General features: G+C 69.4%; 7 protein-coding genes across 7 annotated transcripts in view; 2 read left to right on the top strand and 5 right to left on the bottom strand.

The window, feature by feature from the left end:
- Positions 1-251: 251 nt before the first annotated feature.
- EMIHUDRAFT_468702 (hypothetical protein) lies at positions 252-3,925 on the top strand (the record flags this gene model as incomplete). The annotated part of the gene is made up of 10 exons (XM_005780659.1): positions 252-746; positions 824-1,025; positions 1,067-1,155; positions 1,353-1,403; positions 1,825-1,860; positions 2,309-2,625; positions 2,705-2,882; positions 2,975-3,067; positions 3,140-3,235; positions 3,395-3,925. 10 exons carry the CDS (start codon positions 252-254, stop codon positions 3,824-3,826), a joined length of 1,989 nt encoding a protein of 662 aa, XP_005780716.1. The 3' UTR covers positions 3,827-3,925.
- Positions 3,926-4,182: 257 nt separating this feature from the next.
- Positions 4,183-5,133, bottom strand: SRPRB (SRP receptor, beta subunit; the record flags this gene model as incomplete). Its single annotated transcript, XM_005780680.1, has 2 exons — positions 4,183-4,365; positions 4,507-5,133. The coding sequence occupies 2 exons, from the start codon at positions 5,131-5,133 to the stop codon at positions 4,183-4,185; spliced, it is 810 nt and encodes a 269-aa protein (XP_005780737.1).
- Positions 5,134-5,366: 233 nt separating this feature from the next.
- EMIHUDRAFT_114210 (hypothetical protein) lies at positions 5,367-9,575 on the bottom strand (the record flags this gene model as incomplete). The annotated part of the gene is made up of 1 exon (XM_005780658.1): positions 5,367-9,575. The coding sequence occupies one exon, from the start codon at positions 9,573-9,575 to the stop codon at positions 5,367-5,369; it is 4,209 nt and encodes a 1,402-aa protein (XP_005780715.1).
- Positions 9,576-14,072: 4,497 nt separating this feature from the next.
- Positions 14,073-15,305, top strand: EMIHUDRAFT_234897 (N-glycosylase/DNA lyase; the record flags this gene model as incomplete). The annotated part of the gene is made up of 3 exons (XM_005780657.1): positions 14,073-14,506; positions 14,720-14,894; positions 15,210-15,305. 3 exons carry the CDS (start codon positions 14,073-14,075, stop codon positions 15,303-15,305), a joined length of 705 nt encoding a protein of 234 aa, XP_005780714.1.
- A 1,423-nt stretch (positions 15,306-16,728) lies between these two features.
- Positions 16,729-17,757, bottom strand: EMIHUDRAFT_114208 (hypothetical protein; the record flags this gene model as incomplete). The annotated part of the gene is made up of 1 exon (XM_005780656.1): positions 16,729-17,757. The coding sequence occupies one exon, from the start codon at positions 17,755-17,757 to the stop codon at positions 16,729-16,731; it is 1,029 nt and encodes a 342-aa protein (XP_005780713.1).
- Positions 17,758-20,365: 2,608 nt separating this feature from the next.
- On the bottom strand, positions 20,366-21,789 carry EMIHUDRAFT_456975 (hypothetical protein; the record flags this gene model as incomplete). The annotated part of the gene is made up of 3 exons (XM_005780655.1): positions 20,366-20,392; positions 20,480-21,268; positions 21,691-21,789. The coding sequence occupies 3 exons, from the start codon at positions 21,787-21,789 to the stop codon at positions 20,366-20,368; spliced, it is 915 nt and encodes a 304-aa protein (XP_005780712.1).
- A 635-nt stretch (positions 21,790-22,424) lies between these two features.
- Positions 22,425-22,742, bottom strand: part of EMIHUDRAFT_234893 (hypothetical protein) — a gene marked incomplete at both ends in the record, with an annotated part of 1,727 nt that continues 1,409 nt past the window's right edge. The window contains one exon of the mRNA XM_005780654.1: positions 22,425-22,505. Within this exon, the coding sequence (XP_005780711.1) occupies positions 22,425-22,505 (81 nt within the window). The remainder of the gene's footprint in view (positions 22,506-22,742) is intronic.

Genomic DNA, 22,742 nt, shown 5'->3' with positions numbered 1-22,742 from the left:
TGCGCGGCGAGAACCAATGCAGCGATGGACATCTCGCTGCAGGCGCTCGCGGGGCCGTGAGTGGGGGTCCCCACTGCTGCCCCTCTGACTATTCTTTTGTCTGTGGTGATGCCTTTCCCTGAGAACGCACACAACGCCTCGTGTGTAATGCCATGTGTTCCACGAGTGCGTGTGCCCCGTCGTCCATGCTAGGACGTGTGTAACACTGACTGACTGACTGTAGGGGGAAAAAAAGTTTTCATGCAGACCGAATGGAGCAGCCCACCCTGAGCAGCGCAACCAACCCGCTGATCGACGCGCTGGTACTGCAACATCTGCAGAAGCGTTTTCCGCAGTCGGCCGAGTGTCTGCAGCGCGAGCTCGCCAGCCGCGACGCCGCTGCGGCCGCGCCGCCGCCGACCAACCGGCACGCGCTGCTGATGCTCCTCGCTCCACCAGGCGACGAGACGCCGCTGTGGGCGACGGCGTACGCCGAGGTGCGCGACTGGGTGGACGGCGCGCTCGACACGGAGGGAGCGAGGTACAAGCCCGAGCTCTCGCGGCTGCTCTGGCCGCTCTTTGCGTACACGTACCTCGAGCTGCTGCGCGCGGGTGCGCGCGAGCAGGCGGGCGGCTTTTTCGCGAGCTTCCACGCGGACCACGCGCTGATGCGGCGCGACGAGCTGAACCAGCTGTCGCAGGTCTCGTCGGCCGAGCAGGTCGACGCGTCGGAGTTCGCGCGCCGCCTCCTCACCTCGCGGTACGAGGTGCGGCTCTCCGCCTTCTCGTGTAGTCGCGTGTAGTATAGTATAGTACAGTACAGCATGCCTCCTCGCGGTACGAGGTGCGGCTCTCCGCCTTCTCGCGAGCGCTGCTCCTCGGCTTCGTGGCGGAGCGGCGGCTGCAGCTGACGCTGCGGATGCTCAACGAGCGGATCAAGCTCGCGCTCCCGGAGACGCTCGCGCCGAGCGACGGCGGGGGCCCCGCCGCCGTCGCCTTGGAGGACGACGTGCATGGCGGCGCGCGGCTCTGGCGGCGGCCGCTCGGTGCCGGCCACCTCGCCCGACCCTTCTCGGAGCCTTGCCAGGCGCGCTGCTCTGGTCGCAGCTCGACGACGCGCTGCTCGCGGACAAGTTCTCGGAGCCGGTGGACTGGTCTCCGCCCGCCGATCTCGAGGCCCGCCTACCCCCCCAAAGGGAGAGAGGGCCTGGATGGATGGAGGCCTTGGCTGGAAGGGAAGACTTGGAGGGAGGGACTTGGAGGGAGGGAGGGCCTGGAGGAAGGGAGGGCTTCGATGGATGGAAGGCGCGGGGGCTGGGGCGCCCTTCTTGCGGACCTTGCCGGGCCCCTCCCTCCCCGGGCCCCTGCTGCAGGCGACGCACGCCGAGCTGCTGCGCCAGATCAAGGCGCGGCAGGGACACGCCGTCGAGGAGGAGGCGCCCGAGGGCAAGAAGCGGGGGCGGGGCAAGGCGGGCAGCAGCAAGGCCGCGGAGGCCGCCGCGGCAAAGATGAACCGGCCGAGCGTCCCGCTCCCGCCGCCAAACATGCGAGATCTAGCCGAGAGGCAGCCGAGAGGCAGCCGAGAGGCAGCCGAGAGGCAGCCGAGAGGCAGCCGAGAGGCAGCCGAGAGGCAGCCGAGAGGCAGCCGAGAGGCAGCCGAGTGTCACGCTCCCGCCACCAAGCACGCGCGTGATCGACCTCCACCAACCACTTGCCTCGACGGGCCGTCATGAATCGCGTGTTGACGGATGCGACACGCCCCCGACACGCCCCCGACACGCCCCCGACACGCCCCCGACACGCCCCCGACACGCCCCCGACATGCCCACGACATGCCCACGGCAGGCGGGTCGAGAAGGAGGTTGTGCGGGATGGGACGCGGTGCGCTAAGCTGAGCCGCGAGGCGCTGCCGTGCGCGCTCGCAGTCACGCTCCACGACGGCGGGAGACGCCCTCGCCTCCACCCCGCCCCTCCCCCCCTTGCGGACGCGTCCCCGACACGGGCTGAACGTGGCGCGTAGGCGCTCGCCTCTGCTGCGCCTCCCTCTCGCGCGACGCGAGTGCGGTCGCGTGCGGACACGCTGACTCGGCGCTCGCCCCCTCCCGAGATACAGCCGGCACGGCTCCGAGATACAGCCGAGATGCTGCCCGAGATGCTGCCCCGAGACGCAGCCGAGACGCAGCCGAGACGCGGCCACGTCAGCGCCCGCCTCCGCACTGCCGCACTGCCGCACTGCCGCGCTGCCGGGCTGCCGCGGTGCCGCGCTGCCGCGCCTCTCCCTCCCCGCTGACGGGGGGTGCCGCCTCCTCGCGGCTCCTCGCCTCGACAGGCCGTTCGCGTGCTCCTGCTCAAGTCGCCCGCCGCGAAGAAGCAAAGGGCGGCCGGCGGCGCGGCGGGCAACGCGGGCAACGCGGCGGGCGGCGCGGCGGTCGGCGCGGCGGGCGCGGCGGGCGGCGCGGCGGGCGGCGGCGGGGCGGGCGGCGGGGCGAGCGGCGGGGCGAGCGGGGGCGGCGGAGGCGGGTCGGACCCGGCGGCGCCCGCGCGCAGCGAGGAGGAGGAGAAGGTGGCGGAGCGTGTCGCCGCGGAGGAGTCCGCGAGCAGCTACACGCTCCTCGGCCACTCCGGGCCGGTGTACGGCGTGTGCTGGTCTTGCGGACTCAAGCTCCCCCCCCCCACCCCCCCCTCTCCGCCCTCCTTGACGGCGCCTCGGGGAGCCTGCCTGCAGGTCCCGCGACGACAAGTTCCTCATCTCAGCGTCGCAGGATGGGTCGGCGAGGCTCTGGTCGGTGCTGCAGCGCGCGTGCGTCGTCCGGTACGCGGCCCACAGTGCGCCGGTCTGGAGCGTCGCGTTTGCCCCCCTCGGCGCCTACTTTGCCACGTGCAGCGGGGACCGGTCGCTGCGCGTGTGGAGCGTCTCGTCCCTGCAGCCGGCGCGGCTGCGATCTTCGCTGCGAGCTGCGGGGAGCGTCTCTTAACGCGAGAAGGCCGTGATCAGGTGCGCCTCATGCTCGGCCACGCTGGCGACGTGACTTGCACCGCCTTCCACCCCTCCGCCGCGATCATCGCTTCGGGCTCTGACGATGCGGCGGTGCGGCTGTGGCGAGGCTGCGAGCGGGCGCTGGGCCGTCCACTCCTTCATTCGTCCGAGTGGACGGCGTAGGTGCGCGTGTGGGAGGTTGCGAGTGGGCCGCTGCGGGGCGAGGAGGCGAAGGGGCGATGCCTCCGCCTCCTCGCTAAGCGAGGCCACTCGGCGGCGGTGCGCGCCGCACCTCTCTGCCGTCTCTCTGCCGCCTCCCTGCCGCTTCTCTGCCGCTTCTCTGCCGCTTCCCTGCCGCCTCTCCGCGCCTCTCTGCCGCCTCTCTGCCGCCTCTCTGCGCTTCTCCCCCCACCCTTGCTGCACCCCCCCTTGCCGCAGGTGCGCGCCCTCGCCTTTTCGCCGGGCGGCGACTTGCTCGCGTCCGGGGGAGAAGACCGCGCGGTGCTGCTGTGGAGGCTCGCTTCGGGCGCCGCCGTGCGCAGGCTGCTGCTCCACACCAAGAGCGTGTGGGCACTCTCCTTCTCCGCCGAGGGGGCCCAGCTTGCCAGTGCGGGTGCGGACTGCGTCGTCGGTATCTGGGACGTCGAGGCGGCGCTCAACCCGGGCGCGGCCGAGGGCGCGCAGTCGGAGAACGGCCCCGCCGCCGCAGAGGGCGAGGAGCCGTGGCTGCTCCGAACCTGGCACACCAAGTTCACGCCGGTGGTTGCGGCAGCCTACTCTCGGACCAACGTGCTCTTCTGCATCGGAGGCTTCCAGCCGCCAGAGGGCTACGCGGCGGGCGGGCGGGCGAGCAAGGCGGCGGGCCGCTGACACGCGCCCGCGAGACAGCGTGCAGCGACGCACACCTCGCCCTCGCACAGAGCGGTACGCCGTACGGCTTTACCGAGACAGACGTCACTCGTCAGAGCGCACGTGCGGCAGGGCGTGTGGTCTACACAGATATATCTGTTTTATATATCTCTCCGCGCGCTCTACCCGCTATCCGGGAGAGGGCCTTTTTCAGTGTAAGGATACGACGCATGTAGATGGCGCCGGTTACTCTGCGCCCGTCGCGCGCCGCCGCGCGCCACGCCAAGAAAGAGGACTCTGTGCCTTGAGAGACCCTCTCTGACGCCGACAAGCAACAAATACGCGCGTAAGCTCAAGCATCTGCCGGTCCGGCGCGCTCACCCGACGTGCTTGAGCACAAAGCTGCGCACGGCGTCGAGCTGGGGCGTCGAGGCGGACGCCGAGACGAACTGGGTGGTGAGCCGCGTCTGCGCAAACGAGAAGCCGGCGGCACCGAAGCCAGGGATGTCCTTGGTGCCGGCGCCGCCCGTGTCGGCCATGGTGGTGCGCGCGAGTCGCACCTGCGGGAGGAGGCCAGGTCGAGCGGCCTCAAAGCTGCGGGGGCGGCGCGGCGAGAGGAGAGGGCGCGGGCAGGGGCGCAGGGCAGCAGCGGGCGGGAGAAGGCTCTGTGAGAGTGGCGCACGGACGAGGGGCGTCCGCGCCTTTTGGACCTCGGCCTCGAGAAGCGTGCGGGCCGACTCGGGGCTCGCCGCACCACGCGCCTCGCTTTTGCTCAGCACCACGAGCAGCGCGGGCGAGCGCCGCTGCACCGCCTCGAGCGACAGCACGTCGAAGAGGGCCCCGGCCGCCTCCTTGCACTGCGGCGCGAGGCGCGAGCCGTCGATGACGCAGGCCAGAACTGCCGCGCTCGCCGCCTCGCTCAGCAGCTGCGAGCGCAGCCGCCCTGAGCCAGGCACATCGACCAGCGTCACCGCGTTGGCGCCGCCGCCGCCGAGATCGCACCGGCCGACAGTCTTCGCGAGCGACGAGTAGGTGGGCGTCATGCGGCCGAAGCGGAGCTGGAGCGAGAGCGCCGTCTTTCCGGCGCCCATGGGGCCAAACAGCACGACCCGGTTGCCGCGTGATTTGCTGCGGCCGCGGAAGAGGAGGAAGAAGGCAGCTGCGATCACGAGCGGCAGGACGAGCGAGAGCGCGAGCGTGGCGCCGCCGCCGCCTCCATCGGGCACGGCCGGGGTGGGGGTTGCGACTACAGGCTCGTCGAGGCCGGAGCCGACGTCGAGGCCGGAGCCGACCTCGACGGGTGGCTGCTCCCCACTCGCAGCAGCCATGCTGCAGAGCCAAAAGGAGAAAACAACTTGGCCCTGGATGTGAGGTTACCGACTGCACTCCAAGTGCTCCAAGTACTTGCACTGAGCTGCCAACTGCACTCCAAGTCTGTACTTCCCCGCCGTCAAGGGCAAGGCAGCCGCAGGAAGGCGCATCTCGCTCTGCTAGTTACTTGTTCACTCTACCGCAAGACATGTATTTTGTTGCGCGTCGAGACACTGCCAAGCGCTGCACATTACGCAGGGTGGACCCACTGTAATCGCCCCCCGCGACCGCCCGCGCGTACGCCACCGCCGCCGCCGCGGTGTCGAAGAGGGCGAGGTGCAGCAGCCGCCCGCCCACCCTGCGCTGCGCCTGAAAGCGGCCCGACCGAAGCTTGGACACGCAAGCGTGACCGGTGGCGCTGCTGCTCGAGAGGTGCAGGCGCAGCCCCTCCGTCGCGCGGTGCCCGCGCAGACGGCAGACGCCACGGCTCGGATGCTGCCAGGGCGGCACAAGGCGGTGGCGGCGGCGGCGGCGTCAGTGTCGACGGCGGCGGCGGCGGAGCGAGGCTCACCCACGAGGAGGCGGCCGAGGCGGCCCACCCGTCGCCGATGCCGAGGCGAGGAGGGGCCGCGCCGCGGTTGGCGCGGCTGGGCAAGCAGCGGTCGAGCGTGACGGCGCACCTCCGCACAAGCGGCGCGTCGAGCTCCACGTCCGCCGTCTCCAGGTCTGCCACCATCTGCACCGCCTCCTGCGCAGCCGAGGTGCGACGACGCTTGGGCGGCCGCTCGTCGCACCGCCTCGCGTTGTCTGCGGAGCTTCCGGCCGGTCCTCGGCTTAGCGCGCCCGGCGGCGCATGCGGGAGGGCCGCCTCGACCTCGAGTGCCTGAGCGACGGCACTCGCAAAGGGCGCGCGGAGGTGCTTCCACTTTGGCCGCCCAAACTCCTTGCCCCAGCGCGTGGCGTCGAAGAGGCGCTCGTCCTCGCGGAGCGGCTTGATGCAGCTCGCGCGCTCGAGCGACGCCACGTTGCCCGTGCCGTAGAAGTGCACCCGCACCGACTCGCCCTCCTCCTCTGCGCGGATGACTGCGGGCCACCAAGGCGAGTCGCGTAGCTTGGCCCAGCACGGAGAGCCGGCAGCCAGGCCAGCGGAGCCCGTGCAGCCGGAGAGGTGCAAGCGCAACCCCTCGGCCTGCGGCGGCACATCCTCCTCCTCCTCCGCCGCCGCCGCCGCTGCCTCCTCCGCCTCCTCTGCCTCCATCGCCTCCATCTCCCTGGCCTCCGCAGCCTCTTCCTCTTCCGTCTCCCCCGCCTCCGCCTCCCCCGCCAACGCTGCTGCCCGCGCTGGCCCTCCCGCGCCTGCCGCCTCCGCCTGCCCGACCGCCCGCGCGTACGCCACCGCCGCCTCCACCGCCGTGGCAAAGGTGCCCAAGTAGACCTGCTTTCCGCCCACCCTGGCCTCCGCCCGGAAGCGGCTCCTGTCCGCGTGCACGCCCTTGTAGCCGGTACTGGTGATGCTCGAGACGTGCAGCCGCAGACCCTCCGCCTCTGTCGCCACCGTCGGAGGAGCCGGAGGCTGGTACTCGCCGACCGCACGCGCGTACGCCACCGCCGCCTCCACCGCCGTGGCGAAGTTGCCCAAGTAGACCTCCTTGCAGTCCCCCCCGCGCTTCGCCTGGTAGCGGCCAGAGTGCTCGCGCACTCCTCTGTAGCCGGTGGCGTTGCTGCTGGAGAGGTGCAGCCTCAGCCCCTCCGCCTCTGTCGCGAGCGGCGCGGCGGCGGAAACGGCCGCCGTGCCTGCGGCCTCCGCCGCCTCTTCCTCCTCCGGCGCCCCCTCTGCGCCCTCCTCCTCCTCCTCCTCCGCCGCCGCCGCTGCCTCCTCCGCCTCCTCTGCCTCCATCGCCTCCATCTCCCTGGCCTCCGCAGCCTCCATCGCCTCCCCCGCCTCCGCATCCCCCGCCGCCGCTGCTGCCCGCGCTGGCCCTCCCGCGCCTGCCGCCTCCGCCTCCCCTACCGCCCGCGCGTACGCCACCGCCGCCTCCACCGCCGTGGCGAAGGAGCCCAAGTAGACCTGCTTTCCGCCCACGCTATGCGTCGCCTGGTAGCGGCTCCTGTCCGCGTGCACGCCCTTGTAGCCGGTACTGGTGATGCTCGAGACGTGCAGCCGCAGACCCTCCGCCTCTGTCGCCACCGTCGGAGGAGCCGGAGGCTGGTACTCGCCGGCCGCCCGCGCGTACGCCACCGCCGCCTCCACCGCCGTGGCGAAGGTGCCCAAGTAGACCATCCTTTCGCCCGCCCTGTGCTTCGCCTGGTAGCGGCCAGAGTGCTCGCGCACTCCTCTGTAGCCGGTGGCGTTGCTGCTGGAGAGGTGCAGCCTCAGCCCCTCCGCCTCTGTCGCGAGCGGCGCGGCGGCGGAAACGGCCGCCGTGCCTGCGGCCTTCGCCGCCTCTTCCTCCTCCGGCGCCCCCTCTGCGCCCTCCTCCTCCTCCGCCGCCGCCGCCGCCGCTGCCTCCTCCGCCTCCTCTGCCTCCATCGCCTCCATCTCCCTGGCCTCCGCAGCCTCCATCGCCTCCCCCGCCTCCGCATCCCCCGCCGCAGCTGCTGCCCGCGCTGGCCCTCCCGCGCCTGCCGCCTCCGCCTCCCCTACCGCCCGCGCGTACGCCACCGCCGCCTCCACCGCCGTGGCAAAGGTGCCCAAGTAGACCATCCTTTCGCCCGCCCTGTGCTTCGCCTGGTAGCGGCTCCTGTCCGCGCACACTCCTCTGTAGCCGGTGGCGTTGCTGCTGGAGAGGTGCAGCCTCAGCCCCTCCGCCTCTGTCGCGAGCGGCGCGGCGGCGGAAACGGCCGCCGTGCCTGCGGCCTCCGCCGCCTCTTCCTCCTCCGGCGCCCCCTCTGCGCCCTCCGCCGCCGCCGCCGCCGCCGCCGTTGCCTCCTCCGCCTCCTCTGCCTCCATCGCCTCCATCTCCCTGGCCTCCGCAGCCTCTTCCTCTTCCGTCTCCCCCGCCTCCGCCTCCCCCGCCAACGCTGCTGCCCGCGCTGGCCCTCCCGCACCTGCCACCTCCGCCTGCCCGACCGCCCGCGCGTACGCCACCGCCGCCTCCACCGCCGTGGCAAAGGTGCCGAAGCAAACACGCTTCCCGTCCACCCTGGCCTCCGCCTTGAAGCGGGCACCGTTCTCGCGCACGTTCTTGTAGCCAATGCTGTTGCTGCTCGAGAGGTGCAGACGCAAGCCCTCCGCCTCTGCCGCCACCGTCGGAGGAGCAGGCGGAGGCTGGTACTCGCCGACCGCCCGCGCGTACGCCACTGCCGCCTCCACCGCCGTGGCGAAGGAGCCCAAGTAGACCTCCTTGCCGTCCACCCAGCGCTTCGCCTGGTAGCGGCCAGAGTGCTCGTACACGCCTCTGTACCCGGTACTGCTGCTGCTGGAGAGGTGCAAGCGCAGCCCCTCCGCCTCTGTCACGAGCGGCGCGGCGGGTGCAGCCTCCCTGTGCGTCGGAGGCGGCGGAGGCGGCGGCGAAGCGGTTGAGCCTGCTGAGCCCGCCGCCGCCTCCGCCTCCTCCGCCTCCATCCCCTCGCCGCTCGCTCGCTCCTGCTCCTCCCACTCGCCCTCTCCCGCCTCTCGCAGCATCTCGTGCAGCGAGACGTCCTCCAGCAGCTCGCCGTCGTCGCACTGCACCGAGTACAGGCTCGACGCGCCGTCAAAGCCCACGATCTCGCCCGGGTACAAGGCGCCGTCAGAGTACTGTACAGCGACGCGGCCTCCCACCTGGAAGTGGCTCTCCTCCTCGCCGCCACCGCTCCACCCGCTCTCCTCGCCGCCCTCCTCCTCGCCGCCCTCCTCCTCGCCGCCCTCCTCCTCGCCGCCCTCCTCCTCGCCGCCCTCCTCCTCGCCGCCTGCTTCGTCGCCCTCCTCCGCCGACACTGCCGCCGCCGCGCCTGCCGCCTCCGCCTGCCCGACCGCCCGCTCGTACGCCACCGCCGCCTCCACCGCCGTGTCGAAGGAGCCGAGCGAGACCTGCCTTCCGCCCGCCCTGTGCTGCGCCCAGAAGCGGCAAGAGGAGCGGTGCTTGTTTACGCCAATGTAGCCGGTGGCGTTGCTGCTCGAAAGGTGCAGCCGCAAGCCCTCTGCCTCTGTCGCCACTGTCGGAGGAGGTTGGGCGGGAGGCTGATAGCCGCGCGCCGCCCGCGCGTACGCCACCGCCGCCTCCACCGCCGAGTCAAAGTAGCCGAGGGAGACCTTTCGTCCGCCCACCCTGTGCTGCGCCTGGAAGCGGCTCCTGTGGCCAGAGGCGTGCTGGAATACGCCCGTGTAGCCGGTGTTGCTGCTGCTCGAGAGGTGCAGACGCAAGCCCTCCGCCTCTGTCGCCACCGTCGGAGGAGCCGGAGGCTGGTACTCGCCGACCGCCCGCGCGTACGCCACCGCCGCCTCCACCGCCGTGGCGAAGGAGCCCAAGTAGACCATCCTTTCGCCCGCCCTGTGCTGCGCCTGGTAGCGGCTCCTGTCCGCGCGCACGCCCTTGTACCCGGTACTGCTGCTGCTGGAGAGGTGCAAGCGCAGCCCCTCCGCCTCTGTCGCGAGCGGCGCGGCGGGTGCAGCCTCCCTGTGCGTCGGAGGCGGCGGAGGCGGCGGCGAGGCGGTAGAGCCCGCCGCCTCCTCCGCCGTCTCTCCCTCCTCCTCGTCCTCCGCCGTCTCTCCCTCCGCGCCCTCCGCAACCCCTGCCGTCGCTGCCGCCCGCGCTTGCCCTCCCGAGCTCGACGTCTCCGCCTGCCCCGCCACCCGCGCGTGTCCACCCGCCGCCTCCGCCGCCGCCCTGGCCCTGCCCGCACGGCTTGCGAAGCGCTGCAGCGCCTCGAGCAGCTCGTACTCCTCCTGTGCGAGCGGAGGCGAGGGGAGGGTGCGGCATGTCGGTGCCGAGGGGCGGTGCAGCGACGAGGCGGTGCTGACGGCGATGAGGCTGGGTGTGCGCACCAGATCCTCTTCGTCCCCGTCCGCATGCCGGATGCGCCAAAGCGCGGGCTCGTCATCCGCGCCCGCCGGAAGATAGAGGCGCACAACGGCATGGACGTAGCCGTGGCCCTTGAGGCGCCGCAGAACCCTCTCCCCAACGCGAGGCCCGTCGCTGAGCCAGTCCGACTCGACCGGAGAATGGCCGGCAGCCTCGGGCACAGCAGGCGTAAGCTCGGACAGGTTGATGCGGACGCTGCCGCCGCTGTGTGCCTGGGCAGCTGCAGGCGCTGCCGCACTGATTACGGCTCTGCTGCTGTTTCGGCTGCTCGGCCACGCCCAGCGGCAGACGTGTCCACGCTTTTTCGCGCCACAATAGGGGCAGAGCGACCTGTCTGGGTGCAGCCCGCTAGACTCGGCCTGGTAGCGAAAGGAAAACTTGGAGATGGGGAACATGGCATGCAGGTGCCAGGCAGATTTTGGCCGCCCTGCTGCGGCTCGCTTGCAAAGATTAGGGGCGGTACTGCCATTCGGTTCCACACCCTGACGTCGGACGGTTTTTCGCCGGTCGGACGCGTTTTCGTCCGACCGACAGCGCCCGCCATGCGTTTCTGGTCCTGCCATTCGCGTCCGGACCGGACGCCTTCGCCGTCCGAGTCGGACCGTCCGGTCGGACGGCGGGGCCAGCCCGGCGAGTCTTTTCGCGCGCATTCTTCCCGCCCACGCGCACTGGGCAACTGTCTGGAGCCTCATCAGTGCCATGGTGCGCACCTCCACGCGCACCCCGCGCGTGCAGCTGCTTGCCCAGCGCGCCGCAGCGCGTTGGCATTGTCCAGCACGTTCCTCTTGATGCCTCCGCAGGTTCAAACCAGAAGCGCGACGGACAGCCTCCACAGCCTGCTGGCGCGCGTCACCGAGTCGGTAGCGCACTTTGCGGCGGAAGAAGGCAAGTGCGACCCGCTGGGGCCGTTTCGGCTGTCGAGCCAAGTCGGAGGTTTCGGCTGGTACGACGAGCCGCGTGGCGTCGGCGATGCCCCGCTTCCACACAGTGCGCCCGCTCGGCCGATCACCCTCGCGATCCCGGGCGCCTCTCACCAGCCCCTCCCTCGCCTTGCAGCAAAGGAGAACTACCGCACCTACGCCTGCTTTCACGGCGTCGGCATCAAGGGCAGCTCGCTCGAGGAGTACATGCCGCTGGTGTGGGCCACCTTCTACAACACCGCCGAGCGCGGCGCCGTGCTCGTCGAGCTCGGTGCACACGCAAAGGACCTAGAGGCGCTGCAGGAGGCGTGCGGCGACATGTTTATGCACTTTGAGCACGCGCAGAACATCGCGACGGCCATCGACCCGATTTCCCGACCCTTCTACGAGGTCCTCTGCGCACTGGTGGCTTCCGCCGCCGCCGTGTCGGCAGCCCTCCGCCGCTTCCTCGACAACCACGGCGAGGACTCGGAGCTGGGCAAGGCCGTTTGGCGCCTCCTCTACCACGCCTACGCCCGCACGACGTCGCTGGGCGAGATGGTCCTCGAGGCGGTCGAGGTGAAGATCATGTACGCCGGGCGCTACTTCCTCGATGAGGTGGCACAGGCCGCCATCGTCGTCGCCCCGCCGAAGAACTGGATCGGCACGCCGTTCCAGCCGCCGATCCCGGCCTATCCGCAATACCTCGACACGGCGTCGATGGAGACGATGCGAGGCCTACCCGTCTTGCACCGCCTCAGCGGCGACTTCGAGCCCACGGCCATCGCGGTGGGCGGCATTGTCAAGGGGTACGCGAGTGTCGAGGTTCCGTACCCTGCGCTCGCGCTCGGGCCGCAGCTCGCGCAGCCCGCAGTGATTGCGCTCTACAACCTCGCTGCTCTGCTCGCCGACCGGCTCATCTACCCGATGCCGACCTTCCCCGGGCTGATCCCGGGTGTCGGCCCGTTCTTCCTGCTCGAGATCAACGCCAACCCGACGGCGCGGCTGCCGGACATGCCGTTTTTCGCTGCCGTCGCGGCGGTGCGGTGCCCCCTCGCGCCACTCCGCTCGCCCGGCACCCCGACTCACCCACCACTAGCACACACCCGTGATGTGCGCCGTCGTGCAGGCACACCTCAACCTCGCCAACTTCCTCTCCTGGCTCGACCCCCTCATCGAGGCCATTGCGACGACGGACGTCGTGCCCGCCGGCGTGCTCTCCCGGGCGCGCGCCTCTCGCCGCATCGTCAGCTCGTACGTGCAACGCCTCGGCACGGTGCAGGCCATGCTCACCATCCAGGTGGAGAGGTCGCGGTCGCGGTCGCAGCCGTGAGGCGGTCACTCCGCCGTCGCGACGCCGGCCGCCATTGCCAAGCTGCGGCCGGGGAGAGGGCGGCACGTGAGCCCCTCTGAGACTGTGCGGGGAGGGCTCGACTGTGTGATATCGTCGCGGAGAGAGTCGGGCCCAGGGTTGCGCGGGCGTTCTGTGCGGCCCATGTGCGACCGGCAAAAGTAGGCGCGTGTTTGTTTTTTGCATCCCATTGTGAGAAGCTGCAGGGGAACAGTGCGTTGTCATTACTTGCGATGACGAACTGGGATTTCGGTCGGTCGACGTTACGAGCTCTCCGTTGCCCTGCGCACCCCCACGCGTGCCGTGGAGGAGAGCTGCGCGGCTGGGAGGACGGCAGTGCAGCGACACCATGTCGCAGATGGCGGCTGCAGAGGAGGCGGAGGCAGCTGAGACAAACGCCGCGAGCCTCTCCTTTTCAGAACCGGAGAACGTCGCGCTCGGCATTCTCAAGCGCGGCGTGCCCGAGCTGCAGACACCAAAGGCGGGGTCGACGTGGGAGTCGCTAACTCAGGAGGAAGTGCAGCGTCGCCTGCTCGCGATCCTCGTCGTTGACGGCAAGTACCGTGTAAAGAACCTTCAAAGCGCCTTCAGATCGATCAGTGCTTCGGTCCAAACGCGGATCTCTGCACACTCAGAAGCCGCGTCGAAGCTAGTGGAGGCGCTGCAGACGGAGGAATCGCTCAAGTTCCTCGACTTTCGACTCGATGGCAATCAGCAGATCTTGACGGGCCGTGTCATGCGCTTTCTCATGTCCTCGATTGCCTTCACCGGGAAATTTGCCATCTCGGAAGCGGATCGGCAGGCTTGGGAGCGCGCTAGCGGGGAGCAAGACTGGGCGGCGCTCGCCGACGTCAACGAGAAGGCGTTCGGAGAGTGGAAGGAACTCGCGCGTCGCACTCTCAAGGAGGCGACATGGGAGTGGCTGGACGAGTGCGTCGGGATGTCGATGGGGGACGAGAACAAAGCGCACGCCGGCCTCAGGTTCCCAAAAAAGGCGCCGGAGGGGAAAGCTGCGAGGGCTACGGCGGCGACGGGTGGCTTGCGGGCGGTCGGCGGCGGGGCCAATGGCGACACAGCTCCTCCGGCCGCGGCGCTCGCGCAGTCCCAAGCCGTCGCGCACAGCTTCGCGCCTCATCTCGTCCTGCGGCTGTATGCCGTGATGCACGAACCCCGCCTGAAGCTGGTGGTGGAGACGATGTGGAAGGGCGCCACGCATGATCAGCTCACGGAGAAGGAGGCCCAGGCCGCCAAAAGCCAAGCCCTTCTCACCGAGCTGCAAAATGCGAGCCCCGAGAGAATCAAGGACTCCCCCTTGGGATCGAAGCCGCCACAACCTCACACCCAACATCCCAGGCGGGATCAGAAGGGGACTCCACACCGGACACCGCCCGGGCACAGCCCCCCTACCCGTCGGATCGCACAGAGGGCCCCCTCGGAGCAGCCCACACACAATCACGCATCGGCAGATTGAGTGCCTGAGTCAGGCAGACAGCACAGACAAGAGGAGAGAGAGGAGAGAGAGAGAGAGAGAGAGGAGAGAGGAGAGGGTGAGGGTGTGAACACACGTGAGGAGTGGGGGAGGGTGTCTGTGGTGGGTTGTAGTCATACTACTCTCTCTCTCTCTCTCTCTCTCTGCAGTCATTAGCCTCACATCCAGGGCGGGAATAAGATATTGTCTTTTTTTGCGAGTGCTATCGCTCGCAATGCCTGTAGCCCGCGCTCGCCTCCTAGCGCTCTCGCCTCCCGCCGAGCTGCGGCCGGCGCACACGCTACTCAACGGCCAGTGCTTTGGCTGGCGGCCGCACGAGCACCGCGTCGACGAGTATGTCGGGGTTCTCGGCCGGCGCGTCGTCTCGATCCGGCAGACCACGAGCGGCACCGAGTTTGCGGCGATGCACGGGCGGCCCGAGGGGCTCGAGGAGGAGCTGATCGACTACTTCCAGCTTCGAACGCCCCTCTCCTCGCTCTACGCGCAGTGGGCCAGCGCCGGCTGCCGGCGGATGGAGGCGATCTCCCGCTCGCTGCCCGGGCTGCGGATCCTGCGGCAGGAGCCGTGCGAGTGCCTCTTCTCCTTCATCTGCTCGAGCAACAACAACGTGCCTCGCATCACGCTCATCCTCGACCGGATGCGCGAGCGGTACGGCGAGCGGCTCTGCGCCAAGGCGGCGCTCGACAGCGAGGCGATGGCGGAGGCGGAGGCGGAGGCAGAGGCAGAGGCGGCAGAGCCGGCAGAGCTCGCCACCGGCGCACCCGCGCGCAACAAGCTGATGCCGCGGATGGACATCTCCGCCCACTGGCACGCCTTCCCGCCCGTCGAGGTGCTCGCGGCGGCACCCGAGTCCGAGCTGAGAGAGCTCGGCCTCGGCTACCGCGCAAAGTTTGTGCGGAACGCGGCCGTCAAGCTGGTGGCGGCTGCGGAGCGAGAGGGGTTCGAGAGCGGCGCGGCGTACCTGCTCTCGCTCCGCAGCCGGCCGCGGCCGGAGGTGATCTCCGCACTCCTCGCCCTCGACGGCGTCGGGCCGAAGGTTGCCGACTGCGTCGCTCTCTTCTCGCTCGACCAGGCGACTGGAGAGACCGAGACGCCTCCGAGACGCCTCCGAGACGCCTCCGAGACTCCTCCGAGACGCCTCCGAGACTCCTCCGAGGCTGCACCGCCACCCCTCTGCACTGTCTCGCCTCTGTGCGCTCGCCTCTGCGCAAACGGCACGGACCCGTACACCTCCCACACGCCTCCCACCGCCTCCGACCGCCTCGTGCACGGGAAGCGGCCTTTGAGCCCCGACGGGCTCCCCACGAGCCTGCCCTAAGCGGCCGACGAGCCGCCCCTCGCGCGCGCGCAGGTGGACGCGATACCGGTCCGCTCGCACAGCGGCGCATCGGCGGCACCGCCTGCAGGCGCTTGCCTCTCACCCTTCCAGGAGCCGCCTCTCGCGTAGGTAGCAGCCCGCCGCGGTGAGGCGCGTCGGCTGCCGAGAGGGCCCCGAGGTGAGGCCGAGCTTGCGCGAGACGTAGGTCGACACGCACGTGTGGCGCATCGCCTGCCGCGACTACGACACGAGCCTCTCCGCGTGCCGCTCCCTCACGCCCGCGGTGTACGAGCGCGTCGGAGATCTTTTCCGGCGCCGCTTCGGGGACCATGCCGGCTGGGTGCAACGGGCCGCGACTCCCCCCTCCCCCCTCCGCCTCGCTCCGCCCACGCACCGACGCGTAGCCATCTAGAGTCCCACTTCCCCCCTGCCGCCTCCGCGTCCTGCCCCCACTCGCCGCCTCCTCCTCCCCTCCCCCCCTCACCTTCCCCTCGCCCACACACCCCAGGCGCACCAGCTCCTGTTCACACACCCCAGTCCTGTTCACACACCCCAGGCGCACCAGCTCCTGTTCACACCCCCCTGTTCACACCCCCCAGGCGCACCAGCTCCTGTTCGCCGCCGAGCTGCAGCAGTTCCGGCCGCTCCTGCCGCCCAGCCTCGTGGCGGAGATGGAGGTGGCGCGCGCGGAGGAGAAGGAGGCCAAGGCCAGGGCCAAGGCGGAGAAGGCGGAGAAGGCGGCGCGCGCAAAGGGGAGCGGAGGCGCGCCGCCGCCGGCAGCGGCGGGCGCGGCCGAGGAGGCGGAGGCGGCGGCGTTGGCCGCTGGAGCGGAGGTGCCGGCCGAGGCGAGGGCGGCGGAGGGCTCTGCGGCTGGCGCTATGGCCAAGGCGAAGAGCGCTCGGCGCACGACGGCACGAGAGGCCCTCACGGCCGGAAGAGCCGGCGGCCGCAGCAGGGCCAAGAGGCCGGCTCTCGGGCGGCGGGCGGCGGCCAGGGCAGGGGGAGGCGCAGCGCCAAGCGACGCGGACTGACATACTAGTACGTCGTACTGTCATGGAGGCTTGGGCCAGGGTTTGGAGGGTTGATGCCAAAGCGGCCCGGGGTGCGCGCCCGCTGGCCGGCTGCGCGTTGCCACCGCTGGCCTCGAGCCCTCGTTACGAGGCGCCTCGAGCGGCCCCTGGACTTGGTGGATCATTAAAACCGAGACATGCACATACACAACACACACACATCATTCAATCGTTTCGCGTGCAGCAACGCGGCTGACGGACTACTGTGGAGCTTGGAGCATGGAGGGTCGAGCTCGAACGTCTCTCGGTCTCTCACGTCTCTCTCGACACTCGAGTCTCGTCTCTGCGTACTGGCTACTGCGCGACGGCCTCAGAGACAGAGTCAGCAGACTCGCTCACAACCTCTGGCTCTGTGCTCCGACTCTCCCAGAGTGTACCTCCCGCGGCAAACGCACAAGATCCTCAGAAACGCCTAGGCCGGCCTGTAGTGGGAGCAGCGGCGCTCACTCGAGGTGCGTGGCGGCGGCGGGCTGAGTGACGTCCTACTGGGCGTCGCTGTCGGCCTCGACGGAAGCGGTGGAGGCGCGGCCTGGAGTGCAGCGGAGAGTGGAGACCGACTTGCACAGCAGCCCAGAGAAAGAGTGGCGCTCGTCCTCGGCCGCGGGCGCGGCTGGCGTCGCGGGCGCCTCCGCCTCGGCGGTAGCACCGTCGTAAGTCGCCTCCTTGCGCGGCGAAAGATAGGCCGTGACCTTCTCGTAGAAGGTCGGCTGCGCCTCCGGCTCCGAGCCAACAAGGCCGTCCGCAGCGGGCACAAGCGCAGCCGAGCCGGTGGTCGTGGAGGCCGGCGACGTCTCGTGCGATGCCTCAGAGTCGTAGTCGACCTTCTGCGGGGTGGCCGGCACCGTTTCCGCAATGTCGGCAGCTCCAACCTGGCCGTCGCCGTCGAGGTCGATCTTGGTGGTCTCCTCCAGCTTGTTGATCGCACCTTCCACGGCACCATCGGGGATCTCGGCAGCCGGCTCCTCCTCCGCCGCCGGCGCCTCCTCGCGCGGGGAGAGAAGCCCCCCGAGGTAGCCGAGGGTCGCGCCGAGCACGGTCGAGCCGAGCACATCCTGCACCGGCGAGGGCGGCGGCGCCTCGGTCCGGACCTCAGTAGCGCCCTTCTCTTCGTCCGCAGCAGACGACGCGCCCGAGAGGCGCCGCGACGAGTACTCCTCCTTGGCCTTGGCCTCGAACCTCGAGGCCATGTCCTTGACAGACCCGCTGGAGGAGCGCTCAGACTTGGGCACGATGTAGTCCTGACGCGGTCCCGACTCCACCTCCAGGGGGGCATCAACAGGCTCGGTCTCCACCGGGTACTCCGCGGCGGCTGCCTCCTGCGGAGCCTCTGAGACGATTGGAACGTCAGCAATATCGCCATCCTTGTCGAGGTCGGTCTTGGCGATTACCTCCAACTTGTCGATCGCAGACTCCACTGTGCCCTTGAGGATCTCCTCGGGCTTGTTGACCGGGGCGGCGCGCGCCGCCACGTCCTCCTCCTCGACGACTTGCCTCGAGCTGCAGAGTCCCATAGCAACGCCACGCGCCCGCTCCTTTTCGGCACTTCCGTCCACTTCGTCCACGCAGCCCGCCGCGTTTGAGCGGTGTGAACAGCGCACAGCGCCATAGGACTTATTTTTTTCTCAATAACAAGGCTGTGAATAGGGGGTTTCTTCTCAAAAACAAGGTCTGTGAAGAAAAAAGCTACGGGCTTTTTGGAGCACTTGAGCACGACGTGAGAACGGGTTCTGGATGCTGGAACCTGGAAGCCTCCCTCCCGTTTTATTCGCCGCCGTCTTCTTCTTCTCTTTACTCTCGATTACTCTTTCTCTCTTCGGGATCGGGTCGTCCCACTCATCGGACGACCCGACACGTTCGTCTCGCCCTCCTCCCTGGCAGGGTCAGGCTTAGGTAGGGTACCCCTAGGCTTAAAAGGGTGGGCCCTGGGGCGCCTGCGGCTTAAACGGCTTAAAACCGGCCTAGGCCGGTTTTAAGAGCTGCTGGGCCGCCGATTCCTTAAACGGTCTTAAACGCTTAAACGCTGCGGGAGAGCTCCCGAGGTCGATGGTCCGGGAGGCTCCCCAGTAGACGCCGGAGGCCGGGGGAAGCTGGCTACAGTCAGCTGGCACGCGTCCCCTATGCGAGTATGGCTCCTGCCAGTGCACCAGACTTACAGATGTGTCTTCAGAGGCGGGTTTGTGCCTAATAACGGCAGTATTGGAGAAAACGGCGCGGAACGCAGCCTCCGCGCCTGAGCCCTGGCCTCGACACCTCGACACCAAACCTCGACACCGACTCGACACCTCGACAACCCATGCCAACTCGACAAACTCGACACCCCTCGACACCCCTCGACACCCCTCGACACCATCTAGGCTGAAACCATGCTCGTCCGTGTCAAGGTGCCAAACTCGACACCTCGACACCCCTCGACACCCCTCGACACCGCTCGACACCGCTCGACACCGCTCGACACCTCTGATGATCCTAACACAGCAGAGACGTAGACCCATTGGAGTCACAGAGTTAGAAATCAGGGTTGCAGCAGCAATCAAACTTGGCTGGCAGTACTTCCATCCCTCAGTTGCAGCCTCTCAAGTTCTAGCCCTGGTTCTAGCTCCAAGTTGCAGCTCAGTTTGCACTCCTGTTGATGTAGCAACCATGGCAGTACTCCCAGGTAGCCCTCAGGTGCTGCACAGCACCTTGTACAGTGGCAATGAATCCTCACACCAGTGAGCTTGTGCCATGAGTGCAGACCTGTGGTCCATTGCGCTTTGTGCACTGGCGATGCTGACAACGGCGACGCTGCAGCGGCGGCGACGCTGCTGCGATGGGGTATTGGCAGCCCTTAGCTGCTGGACAGCACCTTGTGCAGTGGCAATGTCCACTGACTCATGGCACCAGCCGTGTGCCATGAGCGCTGTGGTCAGTTGCGCTTTGTGCGCCGGTGACGCTGCAGCGGCGACGCTGCTGCAGCGGCGACGCTGCTGCGGTGCTGCGCCTGCACAGCACCTTGGTGCACAGTGGCAATGACTCCCGGCACTTGATGTCCTCAAATGTCCACAGAGAGTATACTGGTTGTGCTCAGGTTGTGCTACATCAACAGGGTGCAACTGAGGCTGCAACTAAGGGATGAAACAGCTTTGCAACTGCTGCCCAACTTTTGTTGTATGTTGATGGGCTGCAACTGCATCCACCTGCCACCTTGGACACCTCGATACCTCAGACGCCTCTTGACAACACTCGACACCCGCTCGACACCCGCTCGACACCCTCGACACCCTCGACACCCTCGACACCCCTCGACACCCCTCGACACCCCTCGACACCCCTCGACACGGACAAGCATGGTTTCAGCCTCGACAGGCCTCGACAGGCCTCGACAGGCCTCGACAGGCCTCGACACCTCTATCCCTCGACAGCAGCTCGACACCCTCGACACCGGGCCTCGACACCTCGACACCAGGGCTCAGCTCCGCGCAGCGACGCGTGCCGGTGAGGCCGATTTTCTTAAACGGTCTTAAAAGAGAGACCCCCCGTGCCTGCAATCTCTTAAATGACAATTTGAGCCCCCAAACCTCCTCATTTCTTAAAAGGTCTTAAAAAAATCCGGCCCTCAGAACCCTAGGGGTACCCTAAGGGGTCAGGGACTCCCTCACCACAACACCCACGGCGCGCAGCGGCGATCGTTTTTAGCCACCCTTTAGCCTTTTCGTCGGAGGGCTGGCGGCTGCGGCTTTTACCTGTGTGGGTCGGCCTGCTCCTATGGCTGGGCCTGGGGTACGCCGCGGCGCGCGCGCGAGACTAGAAACTCGTACCGCTCGAGCGGTCTGCCGCGTGCCGGCCACCCTGGCCGCTACGAGTTCGAGTACGCGCTGGCTCGCGCCGGCACTGGCTGGCTCGTTCGTGACGGCCCTCTTTACCGCGGCTTCTCTCTCCCGCCTTGCGCTAACCCCTCTCTCCAGGCTTCTTTCAGCCACGCGCCCCCCCGCACAGTGCGCCCCCCTCCGCCCCCCAGGCCCCAGCCCCACCGTTGCCAGCAATTACATCCTCGCGATATCCTCGTTCCTCGAACGACGCAAACTCACGCGGCACGGGTCCTGACCAGCAGGTCGAGAGGTCGTCCACTCACGCACGCGGTCACACCAGCGCCGGCGCGTCGTCCCGCTGCCGCCGCCCAAAGTTGGAGCGGCGACTTGAGGCAGCGGCGGCGGCGACGAAGAGGGCGGCGGCGGCGGCCCCCGCCGCCGCCACGCCAGCCGGTGCCGAGAGGCTGCGCCTGCTCGGGCGCGGCTCGGAAAGCAAGAAGGAGGCGTAGGCGGCGTACGAGAGCGGCTCGGGCGAGGTGATGACGTCGTACTCTGAGATGGCGAACGAGGCGCCGCCGACCGGGCTGGAGAGGTGCGCCTCTGTGAGTTCGAGCTGCTCGGCCCACGCTTGCTCCCAGAGGCGCATGGTGAGCGTGCCCGCCGTCGTCGTCGCGACCAGCTCCCAGTTGATCCCGCTGACCACCTGCGAGGAGGCCGACTGGAGCCCCTGGTAGGCGGCGCCCTGCAGGCTCGCGCAGCCGAGCGAGTTGGACGCGGGGCAGACGGACGTGACGAGGTGCTCGAAGCCGAAGCGTGCCAGCCGATCCGGCTCGGAGCCCGGACCAAACGCACTCGCTGGCTGAGCGAACCAGCCGCCTGGCATCGGCACAGACGCCTGCGGCTCCGCGCACGCCTCCGCCACGCCCCAGCCCGCCGGGACGGCCGCGCTCGGCTCCGAGCTGGCCGTCCACACCTCCTCGACGGGCGAGTACGTGGCGTCCGCGTCCCAGCACTCGACCAGGCGGCTCGCCGGTCCGTCAAAGTCGGCGTCGTGCGGCAAGAGACGCAGGCATGAGCCCGTTGGGCACCAGGCGACGGAGAGATAGGGCGCGCCGTGCACGAGCAGCGAGCCCGCCAGGTCCTGCAGCCCGCCGGCCGCCGGCTGGCTCCCCGCGACAGGTGAAGCGCCGCCACTCCCCGGAGCTGTCTCTGGCCCGCTGGCCGGCGGCGGCTCCTCGGACTCAAAGGGCCACGATGGGAGAGCCGGGACGACACTCCAAAAGTCAAAGGCCGAGGGCGGCGAGGGCAAGTCGAAGGCATCCGGCGGCGGAAGGGACGGGACGAGCGACCAGACGTCAAAGGCCGCGGCGCCGGGCGCGGCCGCCGCCGCGAGCAGGCAGAGAGCCCGGCGTGGGAAGTGCATGAAAACCACGCTGCGGGACGGCCCAGGGCGCGACGCGCTGCGGCCGCTGCAAGTCACGACGGACGAACGTAAGGAGTTAAGATGAGGGTTAATATAAAGAAAAAAGCGGAAAATCCTCGTGATCTCGCACGTGTCTCGGCTGCTCCGTCAGTTCATGGGGACGAAGCGAGGCTCAAGCATCCTCCTTCCAGCGCAATGGGGCTCGCCTCGCTCCTCTCCATCGCACTGCTGACCGCCGTTGCCGCGGCCTTCGAGTGCGACTGCTCGTGGCGGACAAAATTCTCTTGCCCGCTCGACCACGACGCTCTCGACCTCGACGGCGACGGCCACATTGACCGGCACGAGGCTATCGACTTGAACAAGGCACCCGCATCCCCTCCCTCTTTGAGCGGCTAGCGGCGGCCGCCGACCCGTCTCGTTGCCCGCACAGGACGGCATTCTCACCGCCGACGAGCTGGCCGCGGCCGACACCGACGGCGACGGTGACGCCACCAAGTGAGACCAAACGCCGCGCAAGCAGGCTCCGCCGGACGAAGCACCCAGCCCCACACCCTCCCTCCCATAGGCACGAGGCGATCGTTGCTCGCGCGCACGCCGGGACCAAGGGCTTTGCGACGGATGACGGCTCGCCATGCTTCAAGTTCTGCTGCCGGACGCCCTCGCCGCCACCGTCGCCGCTGCCGCTGCCTCCGCCGCCGCCGCCGTCGCCGCCGCCCTCGCCGGCCCCGTCGCCGCCGCCGTCCCCGGCGCCGTCGCCGCCGCCCTCCTTGGCGCCGTCGCCGCCGCCCTCCCCGACCCCGTCGCCGCCGCCCTCGCCGGCCCCCAATCCGCCGCCGCCCCTGCCGGCGCCTCCGAACCCGCCGCCGCCGCCGCCGCCGCACTACCCGCCCGGCACCGTCAACATGGTGGAGCACGGCGACACGTTCGGAGACTGGGGAGGGAGCTGCACCTGCCCCGACGGCGCCGTCTACAGCGTGGGCGACGGCGGCAGCGGCTGCAAGTCCCTCCAGTGCTTCGGCGGCCTCTCGGGCAAGTGCGGCCCAAACAACTCCAAAGGAAGGCACGTCAGGGTGACTTGCGCCCTCGCGCCGCCGCCGTCGCCAGCGCCTCCCCCGCCGCCGTCGCCGGCGCCGCCGTTGCCGCCGCCGTCGCCAGCGCCACCGCCGCCGGCCTCGCCCCCGCCGCCGAGCCCGTCAGTGCCGCCGCCGCCCTCGTCCGCCTGCTTGACGAGCTCCGGGTAGTCGCGCCTGGGAGGAGGGCCGGGACGGGTCAGGCCAGGGGCGGG

The sequence above is a fragment of the Emiliania huxleyi genome, assembly GCF_000372725.1.
Source record: "Emiliania huxleyi CCMP1516 chromosome Unknown EMIHUscaffold_210, whole genome shotgun sequence".
NCBI lineage: Eukaryota > Haptophyta > Isochrysidales > Noelaerhabdaceae > Emiliania > Emiliania huxleyi.
Note: the sequence above shows the minus strand (reverse complement) of the source record. Positions and strands in the feature narration are given on the sequence as shown.